The sequence below is a fragment of the Monomorium pharaonis genome, chromosome 3, assembly GCF_013373865.1.
Source record: "Monomorium pharaonis isolate MP-MQ-018 chromosome 3, ASM1337386v2, whole genome shotgun sequence".
Lineage (NCBI taxonomy): Eukaryota > Metazoa > Arthropoda > Insecta > Hymenoptera > Formicidae > Monomorium > Monomorium pharaonis.
The window spans coordinates 5,510,674-5,534,300 of NC_050469.1; the positions used below are offsets into that span (position 1 = coordinate 5,510,674).

The window sequence follows — 23,627 nt, forward strand, 5'->3', positions numbered from 1 at the left end:
CTGTCGAAATTAAGTTTCTTTCGAAATTTGTCGTCGTAATCAGATCGCGATCGAAAGAGGGAATGCGAACTAGAAGTCGAAGTCGAGATCCTATAAAGCATGCTTACACGACAGGAAATTATTGCTGAGCCAGCATCAACAATAGATAAGGCTCCATCTGCAATTGCGGCGATGACTCTCTTCGATCTCGAAGCTATTACTGTGCATCCTGCACATCTTTCGCTTACCGCTCACGTAAAAAGTTTATTGGAATTTTACGATCGGAAATATTGCCGACAAAAGATTATGCGAAAAATTTGCGAGACGTGAATTAATAAAAATGATATAAATAATGAATAATAGCATAATAAGAAATAGTTAAGAACAATAATTTTTTTAAGCAGATGTTACGAACAAGTAAATTTAATAAATTATGTTAATAGCCACAGAAACTTTCATCATTCACCAAGTTGAAATATCATGCGCGAAGCACCGTCTGATTACACTGTGTGACAGTTTGACATTCGTCTAAAAAAAAAAGTATGTCCCCTATTTCCGTATTCTCGCTACTTCACCACGGATTTATATGTAATTTACGGCGAACCAGAGTGTTCCAGAGAAAAGAGAACTGTGGTAACCAAGTTTGTTACCGCTTTGTAAAAGCCGCGATGCATAAACGAAAACGCAATAAGAGCGTGAATACATTTAACTTTTATTTCAGTATTAATTCGTATAGAAACTTTTGTATGATGTTTTCTGCTACTTCAAGTTGTTTATTCGTCCGCAATTTAACATCCTTCAGACCCATGTAATTTTGCTGATCATAGCATTGATATGGCATATCAATACTAAGAGGGAATACGTACGCGATATATTATGAGATATCGACTAGACGTCACTCTACTCTGAATACTAATTGTGGAAAGCGGATCCAATTTAGCCGACACCTTGATAACCAAGTTAAGACTCCTCGCCCATGAGGGACATACCGCAATACTGACATGCACACGGAATAGGATATCGCAATATGTTCGTGAGCGTAACACAATCTACAACAGCGTTTTAATTTACGTTTACAAAGGAAACGCTTTTCCATCAGAGAACAGGTATATTCTTTTTAGCTACATTGCTTCTCTTTCGTTCTTTCTACAAAGCATGAGCGTGTATCTGTTTTCCTGAATTTAAATATACAGAGGTTTTAAAAAAGAATAGGTAAAGAGAAAAAGATCTAATATCGTGTTCGTTAAAGTTCAAAAGGAACGTAATATAATTAAACGTACGAGTATAATATGTAGCTACACACACACACACACACAGACTTAACAATACTTAACATTATATTCATAATTTCATACCTTTACGTTTAATCAAAGCAGTTTCCGTGATATTATGTGAATCAAAACCAGTCCGCATTTCGATATACGCATGAAAAATAGATTGAATTTCCTTTTTTTTTGCCTGCTAGCTAGACGAATCTCCCCAAAAACATGCAATCTCCCGTACGCAGGACCGTTTAGCATATTTTTCGTTGACATTCACTCGTGGAGACATGCTACCTTACACGTCGGAATCCACGTTACGTTGCCATATTCCCGTCAGTTTCTCTCCGTGTTCGCGTAATTTATGCGCTTTAATTAGCCGAGATGCCTGAGGACAGGCAAGCTCCTGCCGTTATCGTAACTCCGCTATTTTCGGCGACGCGAGAAAATGACGGAAATTCGCATTGGAGTCTTACGTTTTGTTCAAAGATATCTTATAAAACGGGCGCATCTCTAGTGCAACGTATTTAGATTGCAAGATAAAAGAATCAAAATAAATAAAACTTGAGCACGAATAATTGCGAAAAGTGTTCGAGAACCTTTCATTGGGAATATTTCCATCCCCTTGTAAAAAGAGAAAAAAAGCAAAGCTGGAGTAATCAAATCAATATCTTCCAATCGGATTCCGGAGATAACCGACTGTTAATTATTATTTGTTACTTGAGCTTCCTCCCTAGGGGCATAATACCGGTATCAGTTTATCAAATTGCTAACTCTTTCGATGTCACGTAAATACACATTTCATGAATATACAAACAAAAAATAACACATTTTTATTATTTACGGCTTTTTTATTTGCAACGTCAATTCGTTTTGGGAATAATAAAATCTCAAATTAAAAAGCGATGTTACACTAATATTGTAATAATCATGTAAGTAATATCGTATTAATATACTTTCAACAAATTTTATCTAATAGCGAATTTGATTGCACTAATACGCACTGGTACAATTAAAGCCGCTATACACTAATTTAATCTAAATATAAAAATAACATATTACATATCTAGATTGTTTTGTGTAAGGCGGCTTTAACTACTTCATTAGCAGCGAGAAACAATTAGCAGCACACTGTTGCGTCAACACCATTTCTAACCCGTCTTTTTTTAATGCAAAAGTACGTCAATATCAAGGAAGTGATTAATGCGCTCTATGACTCAAACAAATTTGCTATAAAAAATATTTAAAAGCAAATATTAATTAAAAAGTATATAAAAATTGCCTTAACTTTTCATTATAACAAATATCTTCAGATCACATTGTACAACCATCAATATTAATTACTGCACAATGATTATTATTTTAAATCTCTACTTCTAACAAAGAATGTAAAAATTCTAAACCAATAAAAGTAACAAATAACAAATGAATAAACCATATAGACATTATAGACTATACAGACTGGGACAAATGTCAAATGTATTTCCTTTCTTGGCGTATTTTTTCGGCTATTATTGTCCTGGCAGCTTCACGCACGCGTATAGTAAGCAAGCTTACCTGAAGCACTGATTTATCGAGTCCCGCGACGAGGGTGGAAGCTGAAGTAGAGGGTGAAGGTGAAGACGAAGCCGAGGAGACAGAGGTAGAGGGGCTGCTAGTCGCTACGGGGGTCGACGGTGACGAGGGGGCGGGAGAGGGTGACAGCCCCCGAGAGCCCCCTGCAGCTGCACCCGTCGCCCCCGGTGCTGCGGTGCCTACACTCCTTTCCACTTCTGTAACAGGAAAACAAAACCATATCTCCATTAGAGCGTGGCGTCGTGTCGTAAAAGTCGGCAAGCCGTATCTCCTGCGGCCGCCTGCCGACGTGACGAAAATTGATGCGCTCTCGGCGCATCAGGAAGCAAAGCGAATATTCAGACATCCGTTTTCAGCGGCGCTTCCGTGCCATCCCATACATCGAATTATCGATCATTCAAGTTTATCGGCGATAACGATTGTCACAAGTCACGCACGAATGAAAGGCTACATGGCTATCGACAGATCAGAGATCTGAGTGTCGAGTTTTACAATTGTATCTGCAATGTATATGGTTAATAAAAATACTAGTGTTTAGTACTTTTTAGATAAAGAATATCCTGATATTATTCTTTGTCAAAATTACAGTTATTTATCATTTCTAACTGATGTCTACTTTAGGAGAGAAAATACATTTTGTGAATATATTGAATCTCCCCACATATAAGTGTGTATAATACAATGTATATTAAATTCTTTCTGTTGATACATAACATTCATACGTAAAGTTATTCAGAATTTTTCATACATTCTTTTCAATTGCATTTATCTCACTTTGTTATATAAATTACTATAATCATAACTATTAACGGAAAGACTTATTTTTGCATACAATGTACCGTACAATTTCTCGTGAAAATTGATAATTTTTCAGTCGATCCGCTGTCGCTGCATTCTTTCTCACGTGTAATGACACAATAAAACGGGAAAGGAAAACTCGCTCAAAGAGAGAAGAAAGATAGAAAGAATGCACCGAGGCGAAATGGTTTCGAGGCACGTACCGAAGGATACACGGTCAATTCATTGAATAGGGAAGTAAGTTTCATAGTTTATAAGTTTACCCGCTTCACATACTCCCAGATCGAGTCGGAGCGAGATCATGGAGGATCCCAGGTGAACCCTACGCAGGGTTCGTCGAAGACGAGCTTAATGCCCGTCTCTAATGTAATTGAAAACTTTCGCAAACGCTTTTTCCTACCCCTCGATTTGTAATCCTCTTTTACTAGCATTTAAACGCTATTTAAAAACGTATTGTGCCGTATAATACAATAAACTGGTTCTTTTTAGTCTATCAAATATCGTACTATCAAACATATACCGCGTAAATGTTGCAATAATTAAATATATTCCGCGTAGATATATATATATATATATATATATATATATATATTTACTAATTCAGTAAAAAGTAAATTGCTAAATTTAAATAAATAATACGATTACTCGTAATAATAATTCATATCAATTATTGGATCTCTTGCAACAATGCAAGCATAATCAAAGATGACTATATCAATTTGCAATTATTAATATTAATTGCGTTCATTAAAATTTCTACAATTATCTTGAATTACGATGTTAAAATTGAAAACGTATTTTATACTCGCAATATATTTTAAAATAAATAAGATTTATCGTAATAACTACATTTGTGATTGGTAAAGTGGGATTGTAAAATGTATCAAATATGTTTTGATTAATCAGTAATCAGTCATATAATACGCCCCTATTATACAATATAGTTATATGACATATGTATTCATTATTTAATAAAATGGAAATCTTTAACAATTTTACGATTGCAACCATTGTCACGTGTGAGACAAATCTGATTTGACCAGCATTGTAAAAATTATACATTATTCTCTCTATGGCTGCTATAATTTAAAATAAAAATCGAATAGTAAACATATCGCACAATAAAATCACCAAAAATGTCATAAACGTTAACTTCGGTAAGCCGCACAAGGAATACGAAATATTTTTACCCATCGGCATTATTATGTGAACAACGTATTTTTTTAAATAAATCGTAAACGTGCCGTAACTCGAAGATTGCCTCCAGGGATCACAATTTATGCACGAAACCGTCTTGGTTCAGTTCTACAGAAAATATTATATTTATACTCCCGGATTTTTTCACCCTGGTTAATATCGACGAGTGTTATCTTAATAACCAGTCCTACCCTCGTTTTATTGCTGAATCTCACTGCACTATATAAAATCGGCCATGAGACGAAATGGGAAAAGTATATGAAAACAGTGGAAAAAATCAAGGGAAAGCCGAGAGAAGCATAAGATAAAATGACAAGCAAACGGCATTTGAGACAAGACGGCAGTTTACTCGCATAATTACTTACAAATCACGAAACTTGCGCCTGCGTTAAAGAAATATTTGTTCGGTTCTAACAATATTTCTCAACGCGTTCGTTAAAAACTTTGAAAACGATCTGTATGCTTACGTCGAGCACTTTCGTCGGGGTCATGAGAAATCGCTAGGCGAATGGCCCTGTTAATTCAAAGGGGAAGTAGTTTATGTAAACGTACTCCGAAACATTCGCCATGAAATCTCAAGGATACCGCCTTTAGAAACTCAAATTTCTGCACGTTCCATCTCGTCCACTCGCGCAAATTGTGTACACACAATTTGCAAAGTTGAGAACCGTACAAATCTCCGTCGAAACAGTCTAACTTCCAGATGAAGATAGCTACCTCAATTTAAAGACTGCTTGCTTATGTAATTTTGCATCCCATAAATTGAACTATAATCGTATTACTTAAACACAAAAGAAAAATAAAATGTTCATGTTATTAAATAAATATAAAATAAAGACAGATTGAAAAATAGAATCATATTAAAATTGTCAGATGTTACTTGTATAGATAAAATAGCTTAAATAGGAAGTAAAAACTTTGTTATATTGCTACAAAGTTGATAGCTTTTAAAAATTAGTATCCTTACATGTTTTTTACTTGTTAGAAAACTATTCTTGTATAACCTTTAGGTTGCTACTGCCATCACACAAAAAAAATAAAAAGCTTAAATAAAAGTTTGAATAAATAGTATTGTAAGGCAGAATAATATATCAAACGTGGGAAACTCACTGTACATGTCGTATTAGCATACTAAATAATCGTATGCCATATGGTAAATGTATGAGTGCGCGTATGTAAGCCTGCATTTCGCGAGAGAAGAGGAGGATCTTAATACAGATAAGACACACAAGCCTCGGTGCATAAACCACAGAACGTTCACAAACTTCTGTCATAAGTCGCAACTTCTAAGCCCTATACATACTGGAGTTACACAGTCTCCGTGGCGGTCGGATGAGTTACGATACACGCTAAATACATAATAAGCATGACGGTGCATACCCAGTCTCGCTTGCTTCTGTCCTATCAGATTATGGTAAGTAGGAGCGAAATCCGGCTAGTCAAGAGAATTGATCTACGCGAACTTTATTCAAACTTCTTCGTAAGGTGCTATCGATAGATACAAACTAGGATACATGCTGATTCTGCACAAAATGCGCATATACTTTTTCCCTTCCTTTGGACTTTTACATATTAGATAATCATCGCGCGTTAGGTGCAAAATATAATAAATAAATTTTACTCAAACATTGCTTTTACATATTTAACAATCCTAACTTATTCATAGACATTCCTTGCGTATAGTTGTACGTTGAATAATTTTCGGCGTAAAAATAGAATATAATTTAATCTTTTTGTATAAGTTATCAAAATGATAAATTAAAGATCACAATATCATTAAAAATACAATTTCATAAAAGAATAAATTATAAACATCTTTATTTTTTTATATATTCTCATATACTCCAAATCTCTAGAATAAAAATTGAACTTGTCTTTCCGAGTAATTTGGCACGCTAATAAAAATCAAAATTCACTTCTGTAGAGTAAAATTGAGCTTAAGCAATTTTTATATAATTTTTTACTCTACGAGGTTTAGAAAATAAGAGTTCATTCTTGCTCTTCAAATCTGAATTAGTAGGATCTTACTAATTTGCAATGTTACACTTACTAATTGTGATTATCAATTCCTGTCTTTCACTGAATAATATACGGATTCCGATTTACAGAGTGAAAAAATAATAACTTATTCCTGGAAAAAATCTCAAGTGCTTCATCCTAATCTGCAATCGAAAAACTTGATTGATTAAAACACAAGATTTTTCTAAGAAAGTATTTTCGAAATCTAAAAGACGGATCGCGTTTATTCTCTTATTAATTTAGAGAGCGTAACGCAAATGATGCCTCCTTATGCTGCACAGTCTGAAGGAAAATGGTCCTTGAAGAGGACATTCGTAACACTTGTCGCTGCAACAGCTGCTAGGAGCGAGTTATTACTCCCGTAACAATGGCAACGGGGGTGAACCGTTTCCGATGCCGCACGACGAGTATGAATCACACGGTTACCGATTATCCAACTCGCAACGTGTCTCAAAAGTAAGAAAACACTTTTGCCAATTAATCAATGCAGTTAGTAATTCAAGCATAATAAAGTTATCAGATATTTAAAAAAATAAAAACATTTTTCATTCAAAAACAGTATACGTTGTAATTAAAAATAAGTATATAGAGTATGTGTACTCAAAATGAATAAGGGACCAAAAGCTCATTAAATACATTTAATGAAGTGTACGGGATAATAAACGACGAGTGTACGAGCGCGCAAATCAAACGATAAATCTTTGGTGCGACAGTCGTGTCTTACAAAAAAAAAAACCTTTATACACGATCCAACAAGATGAAAAAATGTTTTTTCTTGATTATGAAGTTAACTTGCAACACATATCGATCGAAACAAGTCTTGGAGCAGATTTGTTCAACCTTCAACAGAATGAAAGTGCAATCTCGCCCTGGTCAATGTGGTTAAGCCAGATCTGAATAGCTTAACGAGATTTATAGAGTTCTTTCATTACTTTTTCAGAACGGGGTTAGAGAAGTAATCGGATTCTAGATTAAAGGCTCGTCCATTGACTCTACTTCCATTCGTTTCAACTTATTCTAATAAATCTTTTAGTTGCCAGACCAGAGTTATTCTTATCCCTAATCACTGGCCTCTGTGGTATAATCTTTTTAATCTTAATCCCAGTCTTTCCCACATACCCCGTGTCTTTCACGTAATCCTATTTATCCATTTAAAACAATACAAAGTTTACAAGTAAAACTTGTAACAAATACGAACATTAATCTTACAAAAAATACGTAGTTCAAAATGCACAAGATACACTTTTGTTATCTAGTCTAATTTTGTCTGCCAAACTCTCATAGCCGCGACACGTAAAGATTTTTAAAGATATATAAATCTGCAACGAATCGCGAATTATGTGACAGGAACATGCTCTACATATTTATGATGAAACGATAAAACGAAAGCGTAACAGCGTCACGCCAACACTTTCACGGCGATATAAAATCTCGCGCCGCTCGAAAGTATACGATTTATATAGTATAAAGTGAAGGAGAGGCGATCCAGCTCAGACCGTCGTTGAAGTTAGAAATCCCTTGTTAGCAGGCTACAACGAGGCGAGGCGAGGCGAACATGGCCGCGGGATGACCCGTCGTGAAAAATAGGACGAATTTACAGGGGGGAGCATCAATTCTCTTCGTGGCAGCAGTTTTATTCCGACAAGGCCGCGGAGGAAGGAAGGAAGAAAACGCACGGATACTTGAATCTCACCTCCCGGTACTCCGGAGGTGAAAAATAGGGAAGGCGCGTTGCGAACACGGCTTAAGCGTCCGTCTGTCCGCCTGTCTGCCAGGGATAAGTGATGTGACAGTACAACGGAGATGCGAAGGGAAAAGCGGAATGGCGGGAGGGTGGTCGTATATATAGCAGCAACACGGGGAAGAAGCGAAGATGGGTCGTGAATGAGAGTGATGGATTGCACGCCGCCATCCACTGACACTCTTCCACCAAAGGGCAGGTCGCCTATTGTACTGCGGAAACCGGAACCCACAACTTGTGCCGTCTACATTTCCGGTCGGCTGAACGACGATCCGATCTGAACAGCAACGCGAATCCGTGTCTGTCCTATTGAAGAATCTTCGACCGGGTACTACTGACAATGTGCGATTTACATAAATCTGGGCTTACGATTCGCGTCGTCTCTTTCTATTATTATTCTCTACCTTTTAGAAATTTTAGATTATTTGTCTTTACTATCATATAATAGGTAAAAAACAAAAAAGATCAATTAAAAATAAAACTTTAATGTAAAAACAAATGCAAATGTGAACTACAGAAAATTATCGTTTATCAAAATGTAGCAGTTTTTATAACACTATCTCACATTTTGTAATAATTAATGTTTTGCAACAAATAATCAAAAATAATCAAAAAACTAGGTACCAAAGCTGGTATAGTAAGCAATAATGACGGAATTCAGACACGGAATGGAATTAAGAAATTAACAATAAAATAAATTAATAAAATTTGTAATTAATTATATTTTTATCTATTAAATAATAAAGTTTATATAAAATAAAAAACTAAAATTTAAAAATAAAAGCGATTTAAAAACTAAAAAATAAAAATTAACTATTTCAAATTAAATCATGTTATAAAAAGAATTTTGTATAATTTCAATTTTTTAAGCAAATCATGTTTTATCAGTATTAATATAATATATGTTTAGTTTTTAAAAAATAAGAGAAAAACGGTTTAAAAGGCCTATGCTAGAATTGGCGACTTTCTTATAATAAATACAAGAGTTGTAATACAGAGTTATAAATGTGAAATAATTTCCAATGTGAATAAATGTAGTAAAATTTATGTCGCAGTAATTCAAACTTACGGTATCGACAAGCAAATTTCCCCAGTGAAAGAAAAAGCGCTTATCTTAAAACATAACCAAGAAATAGGAACAGAAATAAATATTCGCTGCTTGCACAAGGGTCAGAAGTACCGTGGGACTGTTAATACTTGGCCGTACTCTTAACCGGTAAAAATAAATGGCGAGCTTAGAGAAAAGCGGAAGAAAAAACTAAAAAGAACAAAGGAAAAATAAAAAGATTCTGCTACAAACATTGTTGAATTGTACGTCGTCTTGCCAATTAGCTTGTAGCGACTCGAGACACAATTAAACGTAAAAGACAGCAAAAGATAGGATAGAATAACTAAAGAATAACTAAGAATATTTCGATAGTCATTGAAACAATATTTACGTTTTAGCGAATAATGTCTATACGCATAAGTGTCAGCCATGTATAGTATTTTAAATATATATACCTATGTTTTCTCGTATTTTTGTTTTTATATTTTAGATTTATTGAAAGTTAAAATACACAGAATATCAAATATAAAAAATTGTTCAAAATATACTTGTTCTAATTCATATATTATTAAAAATTTTGTATCAATATATATTTTTAAATATATTTAAATATACAAAAAAATATATTTTATACTAACACAAAATTTTAAGTAACATTTTTTATTTAAAAATAACACAAAAATTTTCATAAAAGCTCCTTGAAGAGACATATTAAATCGATTTGCAAACATACAAGACAAAATGATAAATTTCTAAGTGTATAAATAGGTTATTAATACCATCGAGTGTAATCAAAGAAATAAAAAAAAGTGAGCTCACAATACAGCTGCACCGACGATTTAACTTAAAATTATACGAGCACAACAAAAATAAACCAAACAAAGCTCCTGAATACTTATAAACTTTATTACGTTATTACAAAATGCATAAATTATGACTTACTCGTTTATCTCTATTAGTATTACGAAGAGAATATTGTGCGCCCGTTGAATAATTAAAACGGCTATGAACTTCTGATTAAAAAATTATTATCCAACACCCATGTAAAAATTCGTCGACAAGATCGAAACACATGTGCACATTAATGGACACCGCGGATTACCGTGACAGCGGTACAAATGCGGCTAAATTGATAAAACCTGTACGAATGATGCATTAAGATTGGAATTAAAAGATTTGAACGGACAGAGATAAAACTGAGACTTCTTTTTTCCACAACAAAGCGCAAGAGTAACGACGAAAATTAAAATTATTTTTATTAAATCTTATGCGCAAAAACTCGATACAGTAAAAAATATATAACTTCAACATAAAAATTTCCTATACATAGCTTTCAATAGATTTGGATGATTAATTATAAGTACAATTTTTTAAGATGCTTAAAGCATCGTAATCTTAAATTGACGATTAATTGAATTTAAAATATTACTTCTAGAGCTTCAGCCCACGTTTATGTTTCAACTCGTATCGGTACAATCATATAAAACTAAAAATTATATCTAATAATTAATATTAAAATTTTATTAAGAATCAAAATCCGTTTTAACCGAGAATTAGCATGTTTTTCTCTTGATTGTATTAATTATAATGAGCTTGATCAAATTGCTATAACATTGCAATTTCTGATAAATTATTTTCTACACAAACGTAATTCTGTTTACGATCGACCAATTATACTTAAAGCCATATAACTGAGCTTGATATTAAACTATGCTGATTATCAAGGATTACAATAAATTTGCGAAAATCTCATGAATCTCTCGCGGGATATAACAGATATTATATAATAACTAATTTAATCAAGTATTTGGGTGAGGCCTGTTTCCGGCTTCAATAAAGGTCGTTAAGTATTCCAGGGAAGGAGAAGGGCGATGGTAGAAAAAGGAAAGTACTGTGCCCCGTCTCTGTGAAACCATCACGGCAAAGGACGAATTAATCTGGCTTCACGTAGAGGGACCTTTTCTGCCCCACGTTTTCGATGTAATTGAATCTCTCGTCTTTGCCAAGGCAATTGTACCACACCCCTCTACCCGACAATCTAGAGCTGCTCTCTTACCGCGAGAAATTAATCTTCCTTTCCGCGGGAACGATTCCATGATCGGTGAAAAAAAAACAAAAGTAATAGAGAGGTCTATAATTCGGCTCTGAACCGAGCACGAACACGAGTTTTCTCGTGTTGGTGCCGATTAAAGATGAATTCATCATTTGTGGTGTTTGTCGAACAATTAAGGTCAGTATTTTATGATCGAAATGCATTTCACAAAATAAACCGCGATTCTTACTGTTTGAATAAAAAATCAATGTAATGTTATTTGAAAAATTGCATAAATTGATTTCTATCAAAATACTAATTAAACAAGTTGTAAACATCGTTCCCATTTGCATGTTATCAAATATATCAAGATAATGATACTTTCTGTATGAATAATTCATATATTGATTTTGTCATATGTATATACCTATACCATCAGGATCCAAACATGGTTAATTGTTATTACAGAGTGTACATGATCTCTCTCTCTCTCCTTCTTTTTACGAAAAAAAAATATAATTAATAAATGTAAATACATGCTTCTTTATATGTGTAAATGCAGTAGTAAAACAAAATTTTACCTTTTATCTATTTAACAAAATGTTAATTGTTCTAATTTTTATTCTAATAATATATTAATTTTGTAAAAAAATATATACGCCTCGCTGTGAACAATTTATTAGAAAAATGTACAATATATTATAATATGTATGGTTAAATCTTGACTGTTATTATATAATTCGCCAAAAAATATTTAACAAACAATAATAAACTTGTATCTAACAAAGGGATTGTACAAATGCGAAATAATGCCGGGATAAAGAAGAGAGTAACATCCAAATTCTATTAAACCTTATCATATTAGGATAATAGGATTGCTCTTATTACAGTCTCCTTGAACAAGGATTTCTGTTTATCAGCTCAAGACACTCCTTCCTTATTCTTCCAACTATATATATTCTCCTCTCGCAGAAAAGATCGAAGATGATGACGAAAAGAAAAAAGGAGCGCGAGAAAGCTGGAGGGAGAAAGAGAAAGAAGGAGAGAGTGGCAAGGAGGACAGAGATGGGGGAAAAATTACTTTCGTGGCGAAACGTGACGGCAATACTAGAACGAAGATTGCAAAATGCGGACCACGCTTAAATATTAGACGCCATGTAAACGAAAGTTTATCGACAGCTGGACGCTTCGCTTACGCCGGCGGCACCGGCAACCTAGGTACTTTCCTTGACACAAATTACGAAGCTATGATTGAACATTATCCTCAAAATTGGCTAAACTTCATTAGAATATTCAAGTTATATATAAGTTGATAGAGCAAGAACGAATTATCATATAATTATAAGTTAAATCGAAACATGTCTAATTTGCAAATTCAATTTGAAATTTTTGCAAAACATTTTCCATTTATCCTTAAATAACCTTTAACGTTTTACAAAATTCGTAGAAAAATTAATCAAGAAGTCTATTAGCTTCAAATAATCCACCGTTTGTTCAAAAATATTTTCTTTTTCTTTGTCAAAAAAAAAAAAATATAAATCATGTGCTTGAAGAAGTAGTCTGCAGTCACGAAGATTCTCTTGTAAAGAAGATTATGCCGCCAAGGACTTTCCTCATTTTTCGTCGCGACGATCCAAATTAACATATTCATAAGATATTTATCAAAGATTCTCTTTGACGCCTGTTACTTAAATATGTCGCTAGCACAACAGAGTTTTTTCTTTATTTCATCCTATAAAAATTCAGTGTCCTATCACCGAGGCTTTTAAAGAAATAAGGATACAAAGTCTACGTATAAATATTGTCATAAGCCGACAAAATAAGCACGCGCACGGATGCGATTCTATAAAGTTTTTTTACGTAAAAACAGTGATCACATTTAAATATCTCTCTCTCTCTCTCTCTCGCTCTCTCGCTCTCTTTCTTTCTCTCCATTATATTTAATGTAATAGATAATAAAAATATGCAATATTTTGCGCCTCACAAATAATCTTTATTCATAATCTCGATTACGTTTCAAGAACGTTTACGTTTGGTATATTATTACTGCAATGCCAAGTTTTCTTATTGCGTACATCTCTCATGTACAAACAATCATCTTAAACTACGTGTATGAGTACTTTGTTGAACTGGCATGAGACTCTCTTGATGTCATTTGCATAATTCAGGAATGCGTATGTCGTTGATACAATGATAGTTATGTATATGTTTCACAGAGATGCTGTGTCGCATATTTGTCATTCAGTGAAAGAGAGAAAGAGAGAAAGAGGGAGAGCGGGAGAGAAAGAGAGAGAGAGAGAGAGAGAGAGAGAGAGAGAGAGAGAGAGAGAGAGAGAGAGAGATGGGGGAGAAAGAGAGAGAGAGAGACACATCCGTTCTAATGCATTCCATTGATTTCCTTGTCGTGGCCAATTGGCAAGAATGCATCGTATGCGTTTCCTCGACACTATATGACAAAATCTGGCATGTCGCAATTGACAAACGGCTCATCGAAGTGCTATTTGCATCAATAACAATCGCATTATTCCGACTTTGCCGCATCTGTATAGTCATAACATAATATACTGTGATAACATGTTCAAACGGAAATTAGAACATTACAAGCAATACAGTAATTGTCTAAAAAAAGCAAAATAATAATATAAATATAATCAGTTATATATAATTAACAATAAAAATATTATATAATTAACAAATTGCTAATATCACATACAAATAAGATACTTTTTAGATATAAATAGCAAGCAATAATAATTATGTATAAAAAATAATTTAATCATAAAAATATATGTTTTATCGTTTCAGTAATATTTTTATTTCTTTTCTACGTACTTAAATTTTTCCACGTGACTAAATTAAAAGATACGTTCAATTTACTCTCGAAATATTTAGTCGTATATAGTCCTGCTCTTTCGTTCACTTCTTTCATCCTTATTTCGATCGGATGATCTTACTTCAGAGCAATCGTCTTATCCTGAACGTACTGCATCTTTGCCACATCCGTCGATACCGGCGTCGTCGCGACGTAGTCGTAAACTTCAGACACGAACGAGATCATCGAAACCCCCTCCCCCCCTGCCTGAACGGGATTCCTCTGGTAAAAGCCTTGGCTCCCAACAAGCACGCGAATTACGAAGTTTACGACACCGGCGTTTATTCGCGGACGAAGTTGTCGTACCGCAACAGCACTTCCATTAGCTCCTTCAAAGACGGATTAAAGACCGGTGTACAACAAAGAATCCACGTATCAGAGTTACTTGGTTATTTAATTGACTACACAAAACCAGTCGTTAATGTAGAAAATAATCATCAAATCTAATACGTATGTTTAACACACTGCTTTTACGTGCTGATTAAAACACAATATATAAAAAGTTAAAAAAATGTACAATGCGGACGTTTTGTCAACATTAATTTACCACTTTACAATTAATAATTTATTTAATTTAGTTTTAATTAATTTTTTTTACAACAGTAATGATGTTTTAAATGTATTAAGTCGGATGTAAACCAAACAACTACGTGCAAACGAACACAAATAAAGAAATATTTGCAACTGTTCATCATCATTAAAACAAATTGTTTATTCGCGTTTAATTACATAGTCTGGATTTCATTCTAGAGTCATTCAAATTTAAAATATCCCTATAAATAATAAAATACAACATTATCAATGTTAATAAAAACGTCTACATAAATGTGATAATAAAATCGTGTGTACTGCTCAAATAATTAATAACGTAATAAATATCAATGTAAATTTAATTAACAGAGACATCATAAAGATAATCTTCACGATCGATGTGCTATAATTGCTAAATTTATTTGATTCATCATATGTCGGTCTTTAAATTCTAAAAGAGTATAAAGCATAAATATATATACATATCAAATTATTTAGACATTTAAATAACACGGAAAAACCAATAGACAGAGCCCAATTTTAACTGTAAAAATTAATTCTTATCGATAAAATTAATTTTTATAACTATAAATTTTCTGTATGGTAAAATAATCTATTAATTATTTATCCAAGAATAATAAAGCAATGCTAATTGACGTACACATGCAAGCAATTAATTTAAATATTAACGATTAAATATTAACAAGAGATGATAGTGACTCGCACCAAATACATGCTGCCTCGTGTATTTATTGATAGTACATTTAAAAGACTTCGCGTCATGCCAAGATTGAAAATTGTTATCGGTACAGTTAAGTTCTTCTTTTATCGTAACGTCTCTCGTATCGTAAAAATTTCGAGCATATCACACTCATCAATCTCGTTATTTTCTCTTCAACCTTAATTAAACTGATAATCTTACAATTTATCGGTCCGCATTCGTTCGTGGCTGACAAAACAGAGATAGATCAAAAGAGAAGATGCGAGCAAAAGCACGCTACTCACTTTGCATGTACGTCGAAGGATATACCGATACGTATCTTCAAATGACATATGGAGGTTTTGTAAACTAATAAAGAAGTCTTTTACAGATCTTGGCAATGTTTCCGGCTGACTAGATGTTTTCATTGATAATAACGATAAAAATCTATAAAGTGACAGCGAAATAAATAAATACAATATTAATTTAAGAACAACAAACACACACACACAGTAGTGTAATATTATTTAAATATATATCGAGACACAATTCTCATTAATTGAAAATTAATTTACTAATAATATATTTTTAGAATTAACGTTCTTATCTCGACAAACAAATTACCATAAATATGCAGTCGCGGAGACTTGGAGACACTAAATGCATATGTTTCTCCAATAATCTCCAGATATATCGGAATATATAACAGCTATAATTTAAATCCAGAGCATATCAAAGAGATAAAAGCCGCATTCGGGCCGACATTATCTGAGTTCAATATCAGGTGCAGGGCATACAAATGCCTGAAATAAGACCGTTGCTATATTTGATAGCAAAGAATTCGGCATGTTACGGCATGTCGCGGTGAGGTTGGACGGCCGGTGCTTTTAGTTTACGAGTCTCGTTACTACTTTATCGTGTATGTCGAGATCGATAACGTTCTCGCTATAACGATATATTTCCCGCCGGTGATCCGCGTGCGGTAGCTTCGATAAATCCTGACGTACGATGCCTTCCTTCGTACTCCGTCATTCTCCGCCGCCCCTTATCCCCCATATACTTTTTTTCGGCCTTCCCCGCCGCTACGTCACGATATCCACGAGCGTGCTTGGACTTTAGATCAAATTTTTCTCTTTTCATACGTCCCTACGTCTCACGCAGTAAGCATTTAGACGCGTTGTAAAGAGCAATGGCAGTAAAGAAACGCAAAGAAAAGTTTTTTTTTCTTGCCTCTTGCATGTCTTCGAGAAAGAAACGAAGACGGAAAGAAATAAAGCGGGAAAAATATAAAGGAAATTAAAAGAAAAGGATAAGCATTGTAAAATTTCTTTTCTCCGTAATATAAATCTCGATAATCTTTATGTGCTACACGGCGCGTTAGTTTGCCGTTGCGTTTACCTGGAAGTTTCATCGAGTACACAAAGGATGAGAACGAATAGAGGTACAGAAAAGTTAGTATGGAAAAAGCATTAGCTAATTTGCGAGCGTGCATTTTAGCTTTTTATCAGTAGAAATAAAAAAACTTTTTGCACGAGAACCAACCAAATTGTTAGCACGACTAAAAAAACGAATAATAAAACATGTAGATATATCATTTGAATTGAACGAACGAGAATGAAAAACTTCTTTAATCTGCAGTTTCTCTATATAGATGCAAGAATCGTGGAACTTTACAGACACCATGAGATTCACAGTAAAAATATTTCAATCAATTTTAAGTCGGTAATCTGAACGCGATTAGTTATATTAGCGATGATCATCGCAAACTCATTACAAGAACCATTAGGAAGAGGTCCGCATAAGAAACTTCGAAAATTGCAGTTGGTTAATGCATCCAGTTACGGAGTGAAAATAAATTGCTGTTTCGAAGCAGCTATTCTCCGCCTTTCGGCAAGACATAAAAAAATCTATTAAGCACTTGCGAATATTTAATAACATCGAGAAAGAACTTTCTTTCATTGTGCGAACGGTAATCTTTCCTAAACTAAATATATTACTCATTTAAAGAGAAATATTTTTGTATAGTATATTTATATACTGTATATTGCATTTATAATCTACAATACACAGTATATGCTTTAAAAATTAACATAATTAGTTCATTTGACTATTTGTTTTAATTGTCCCTGTAATTAATATAATAATGTCATTAATTTAATTATTACAATTAACTGTGCCTATCGATTTTAGGAACTAATTTGACGTTCTGAAACGTATAAAACTGGAAATTTATCCATTCAACTGTACTATTCATTTTGACTCAACACCGATGATTTAGCTTCACCCGCAATAATGCATCGTCGCCCCTGCGACCTGAAACATTAACTACCCTGTCCTCCGTTTACGTGCGTTCTGTTTGAGTGAACCGGGGCTAAATATCGGCCAGATAGCTACAATAAAACCGTTCGCACGTTTCGCATTCCCGTGTGATTTCAAACACGTAGCAACGCGCGGTACACCCGAGATTGCACGCGGCTGTAATAAAGGCCAGGTATGCCCTCCTCGTCGTGTATAGATATTAAACCGTGGTCGTTCATATCAGTGTGCACCCCGCAGTGCACGATACGAGGTTAACAAAATTCCGCAAATCCCGTTGTCACCGCAAAAAATCGAGTAGCATTGCCGGGAACAAACCAGATTAAAATGAAACACGGGAGATGCAGATTAATTTTTTCAGATTTTCATACATCGTATACATTGCCCTTTAACTCGCAACGGTATATGCACTTATGATTTCTTTATTAGATTGCTGACACGAAAAGAAGCATAAATTACATAAAATACGCAATTAAAACTTTTAGCTTCTACATTTTATAGTAAAAAATATTGAAATTATTAAATTACAAAAAATATATATATAGAAGTTACGTGTTTAATTTGCTTTGAAATATCCTAATAGACATAAAGCCAGCCATACATTTTCAATAAACTTATCAGTATGCATGCACCGATTGACTTCATGCATTTATATAAAAATGTGTGCCCGGTTTAATTTCAAAATTATGTTATTTATACAAATAATAAAAAAGACTTGCTTCATATAATATTTAAATAATATTTGAAATATATAATGTTGCGATTGTTATAAATTATAGAAAAAAACATCATTTCTAAGTTATTATAAATTTCGACGTATCAAAGCAAAATAAACATATTACAGAACATTCAGGTTGCATGTTTCGCATATCGCATTAAAGTAAAAATGAAATAGATGGAGCAAAATTACGTCACAATACTTCATGAGAAATCTCACAATGCTAAACGACACGATTTAATAATACTCCAAAGACAAAGCGTTTATAACTATACATACGTGCGTAATTATTAGCCCATTGCATGAAATGGAAATGGTTTGGTACAGGGCGTCTCTCTCTCTCTCTCTCACACACACACACACACACACGCGCGCGCGCGCGCGCGCACTCACCATTTACTCTCTCTCTCTCTATCTATTGTCATTTAAGTGATTATCGACATTTAGGCATTCTCAGCTGCTAACAATAATTTCCGACACGTGTAAGTAGTAGTGTGTTTACGTCACTCACACCTTGGAGGCTCCAAGCGTACAGATAAATCGAATCACGCGTCCTTAATATGTGTGCAGCTAACAAGAGAGTTAACAGCGTCGAAATTACACGGCTAAAGCCGAAGACTATCATTTGATTGTTTCCAGACGAAGAATTCACAGTAAATAACCAGGTTTCAAGATCGTAATATAAAAGTTCTCGAACGTTTTTTTTTTATATACGTATTTTTATATAAGTATCGTATTAAAATTCTAAAAATAATCGTATTTATAAACATGGTTTTTAAATAAATGATATGTCTTAAAATTTTCCCATGTCTCTAATTTATAAAATAAGATTAATAATTATTAATCTATAAGTAATAATTAAGATACCTGTAACAAAAGATTTCAATGCGATAAAAATTGTACAATATTTTATAATTTTAAAGTGCTTAAATACAATATAACCAAATTATAAAGCTAATTTTATTCTTTCCCTATAAAATCAAACATACAAGATATACAAGATTCAAATTTTTCATTACTAGTTTCATATTGCTTTTTTATAAGAGTAAGAGGACACCTGCAAATCACAAACTTAGATTTTAAGTTAAATGTAATTAAATGATTTTAAGTTAAATACAGATATGTTCATAAAAAACAGTTTTAAAATTACATTAAGATCGCGACTTTTGTATTTCAATAAAGAATAATATTCTAGAAAGATCGATACAACTCGTCGGTTCATTTCTACAATGTTATCACTGTGAAACGTAGAATAACGTCATTCCGCAAAAGTATCCCAGGTGAGCGCCATTGTCAATTCAAGCCCAATTTAAGTCGAGAAGAACTTTTAACAAACTTCTATCCCACCACGGAATTGGTAACTACGAGAACAAGCGTTGCCAAGTCGACTCGAAGTACGAGCATAATTTCAACGCGGTGACTTCACTTGACGACGATTCTAAAGGTATTTGGCACACTTAAAATTCCTATCGCAAAAAAAATTATTAAAAAACGCTTCTCTCTGCAAACTATTAATTAGCGAAAACAAATAAGAAGATTTGGCAGTTTTTTTAAATAGTGATGTAAAAATATATATTAACAAATCAATACGCTAATTTGATTCATAAATTGACATGTACTATGCATTTAACGTCTTTATCCCTTTCTATATAATTTGTATAATTTCACGAAGTTACAAAAAATAACATTCCTTGATATACATATATTTTCTCAAATATCACTGAGGATGTACTTATGCGACAAATTTCATATTACCGCATATCGCCTTGTTCTATACTGCAATAAAAGCAGTCGCAAAATCTATCACTTTGTCATGAATAAATATCACGGCCGATCGTTGCATCGATTCGATGTTCGGGATTCACAGCCTGCGCTCAGCATCCGCTGGCAAGTCACAGTGGGACGTGAAGGCCGCTGCCGTGTCATATAAGAGCGGCGGAAATCCGAAGAGAAAGAAAGAGAGAGAGAGAGAGAGAGAAGAATGGAATAGGGGATACTAACGGCGAATACGTGTTTGTTTATGTGCGTGTATGAGTGTGACGAGGGATGCATTCGGAGCAGTGTACCATCGTGTATCGAGCAAATATTGATTCCGAAGGCATATCTGTTTGCCTCGCGCCGTGCGCCCCGTACGTGTGCCCTGCGTATTCCTTCTGCCTGGAAATGATTTCAGACTCTACTTCAAATCGCGGCGATGTTTATCCATAGCCGTACATGTATAATGTTAGAATCATAAACAGTCTCTTGGGTAACATCACCCCCATATGAAACGTGTAAGCTACCTACACTTACCGAAACTTACGTGAATAAAATATAAATATTTTCACAGCACTGCCTTTTCGAGATGAATCAAGAAAATAATTCAAAATTCATCTAGACACACACAATACTCTAATATCGATTAGTGAGATATGATGAATAATCGCAAACTCCGGCGGGCTAATCCAAGCATGAGCCTAAGCGATAACACGTTTCCGCAACAGAATTAGAACATTGTTAGATCGCAAAATGGACCGCTGAATTGAAAAGCCGGTAATCCATTTAGTCGTGGATATCAAACAGATCGTGAACTCGGTTCGTCACGCTTTGTTTACAGATGATCGATCGGGCGTGAACACACGTAAAAATTCGATTCGGTAGTTGTACGGTTTTTCGGTTTTGTATTCTGGCGCGTCAACGTCGCTTACAATCAACGCGATTAAACGCCATGTTAAAGCTATTCTTACTCGTAATACTTTATTGTATCTATTGTAATATTAAATATTTCACATATACGCGGCTGTATTAAAATGCTGAATTTATAATTAGCAGAAAGAGCAAGAAATAGAGAAGAATAAATTCTTCGTAAAATATATATATATATATATATGTTGCAGAATAATAAAGAGAGAAAGAGCATATTTCTCTTATAATTGTGCATGGCAGAAATCTTGAAATGAAAATGACAGCAAGACCTCGCTGGTTTGCAGCTTTTGTGTATTACATCAAAATTTTTTAATAGTTTCTGAACCATAACAAAATTTCGGTATGTTCTCGACAAAGAATTGAAAATATATAATATATCAAATATATTATCATTATAATTTGTAAATTCTGTTGAAAGTTTTTTCCTCTTTTTGTCTCTCCCTCTCTCGTCTTTATATTAAATATTAAAAATTGCTCATTCTTGTTCACATATTTTCTGCGTAAATAAAAAAACAATAGCAGCAAGTAAGCAATATAAACGAATTTTTAACCATGCAAACAAAATATTTGCTCGCAAACAAAAATAAAAGCAATACTCTAAGATGGAAAAAAATAAATTTCTTGAAATAGTAATAAAAATATTATACGCCCGCAGTAGAAAAATAAATTTGTGCGCGAAGTTTTATTGCACCATCACTCCGCTTTTCTATATCTTCCTTCATCAGAAGAGTAACACATCGCGAAAAATTGCCATTAGATAGTGTCTATAAACGAAAGATGTTTTTTATGACGTAAAAGCAACTGACGAAGAAGCACAAAAGCAGGAAATGCATATTTCAAGAAATCCGTGAGACGAGACGGAAAGAACGAACCGGAACGTACGCATGGGAATAGCGTCTTATTTATAGATGTCTACCTGCAAAGCTTCGAAGGTTGGAGATGTCCGAACTTCACAGACAGTTCTCTAACACTGCCCAACAAAATTTACGAATTTGAAAGAACATATGAAAAATTCAGCATGTGAATCACGCCCTAACTTAAACAATTATCCTAATAATGTATAAAATTTAAGTAAAAAAAATTCCTACTTAGTGTTAACAAACATAATAATATAATGCAAGTCAGAATTTCTACCGCACAATAATTTAATTTAACATGCTAAGCTCTTTTGTGCAATTACGTTTTAAATAACGAAGATACTATTAAAATAAATAAAACTCTCAACTTTTGCACTCTATATTCTAAAATTTTCTAATCAATTTGAAAGTAATTTCTCTTCTATCATTAATAAGACAAGCAATACATATTTTGATATTAAATATTCACTATTGGATATATACATAAAACAAAATATAAAAATTTATCTCATATGTACAAAGAACAGTTTCTTTATAATTTGCAATTTATTATTTACAAAATAGTCCTTAGTAACACATATAAACAATAATTTTTAAAAAACCTAATTCCAAACTCGTAAAGTTGTCGAACTTTGTCGAAAGACACAGAGATTATAATTATTTTACATACAATGTTTAAAACCACCTCCATACTAAAATTTGATATAATTTTTCAATTCAATTATCATTCCTAACTTTATAACACGATAAACAAAACAAAATAAATTTTAAAATACATTTTAGATATATTAAAATGCATTAATTTATTTCACATGTTTTAAACTATAAACGTATTTTTTCACGTATAACCATACTTTAACATTAATAGATATATACAATATTTGTAAATGTATTTTGTTTTTAGTGAAACATGAATTGTCTGATTTTACGCGGATAATAGTCACTTAATAATTCAGTCGTTCCATAAATACTATGCATTGTACACTTATAAATGTATATGTATTTCATTTTTTATTATATACACAAATCTTAAATATTTTTTTATATTTTCATAAATTGTTTTTGTCCAAATAAATCAGCATTTATAAATTAGGTAATTAACGTTAAAAAATAAAAGAATATCCACAAGCACACATTAATTATTATGGATTATGTAAAATATATCTTAAGCTGACAATAAATGTAAATTTCATGAATGATATTAAAATCAATAGTTTATAATTAAGCTTCAGTATCGATTTTGAAAATTTCAATAAGGTTTTATGTAGAACATAAACGCAAATCCCTCGAGGCCTCGTTA

At 33.3% G+C, this 23,627-nt stretch overlaps 1 protein-coding gene across 21 annotated transcripts in view; it reads right to left on the reverse strand.

Moving 5' to 3' along the window:
- Positions 1 to 23,627, reverse strand: part of LOC105833385 (dystrophin, isoforms A/C/F/G/H) — a 459,023-nt gene that overhangs the window by 353,433 nt on the left and 81,963 nt on the right. For all 21 annotated transcript variants that reach the window (XM_036283830.1, XM_028191394.2, XM_028191395.2 and 18 more), the window contains one exon: positions 2,796 to 3,010. In XM_036283830.1, coding sequence (XP_036139723.1) covers positions 2,796 to 3,010 — 215 coding nt within the window. The remainder of the gene's footprint in view (positions 1 to 2,795; positions 3,011 to 23,627) is intronic.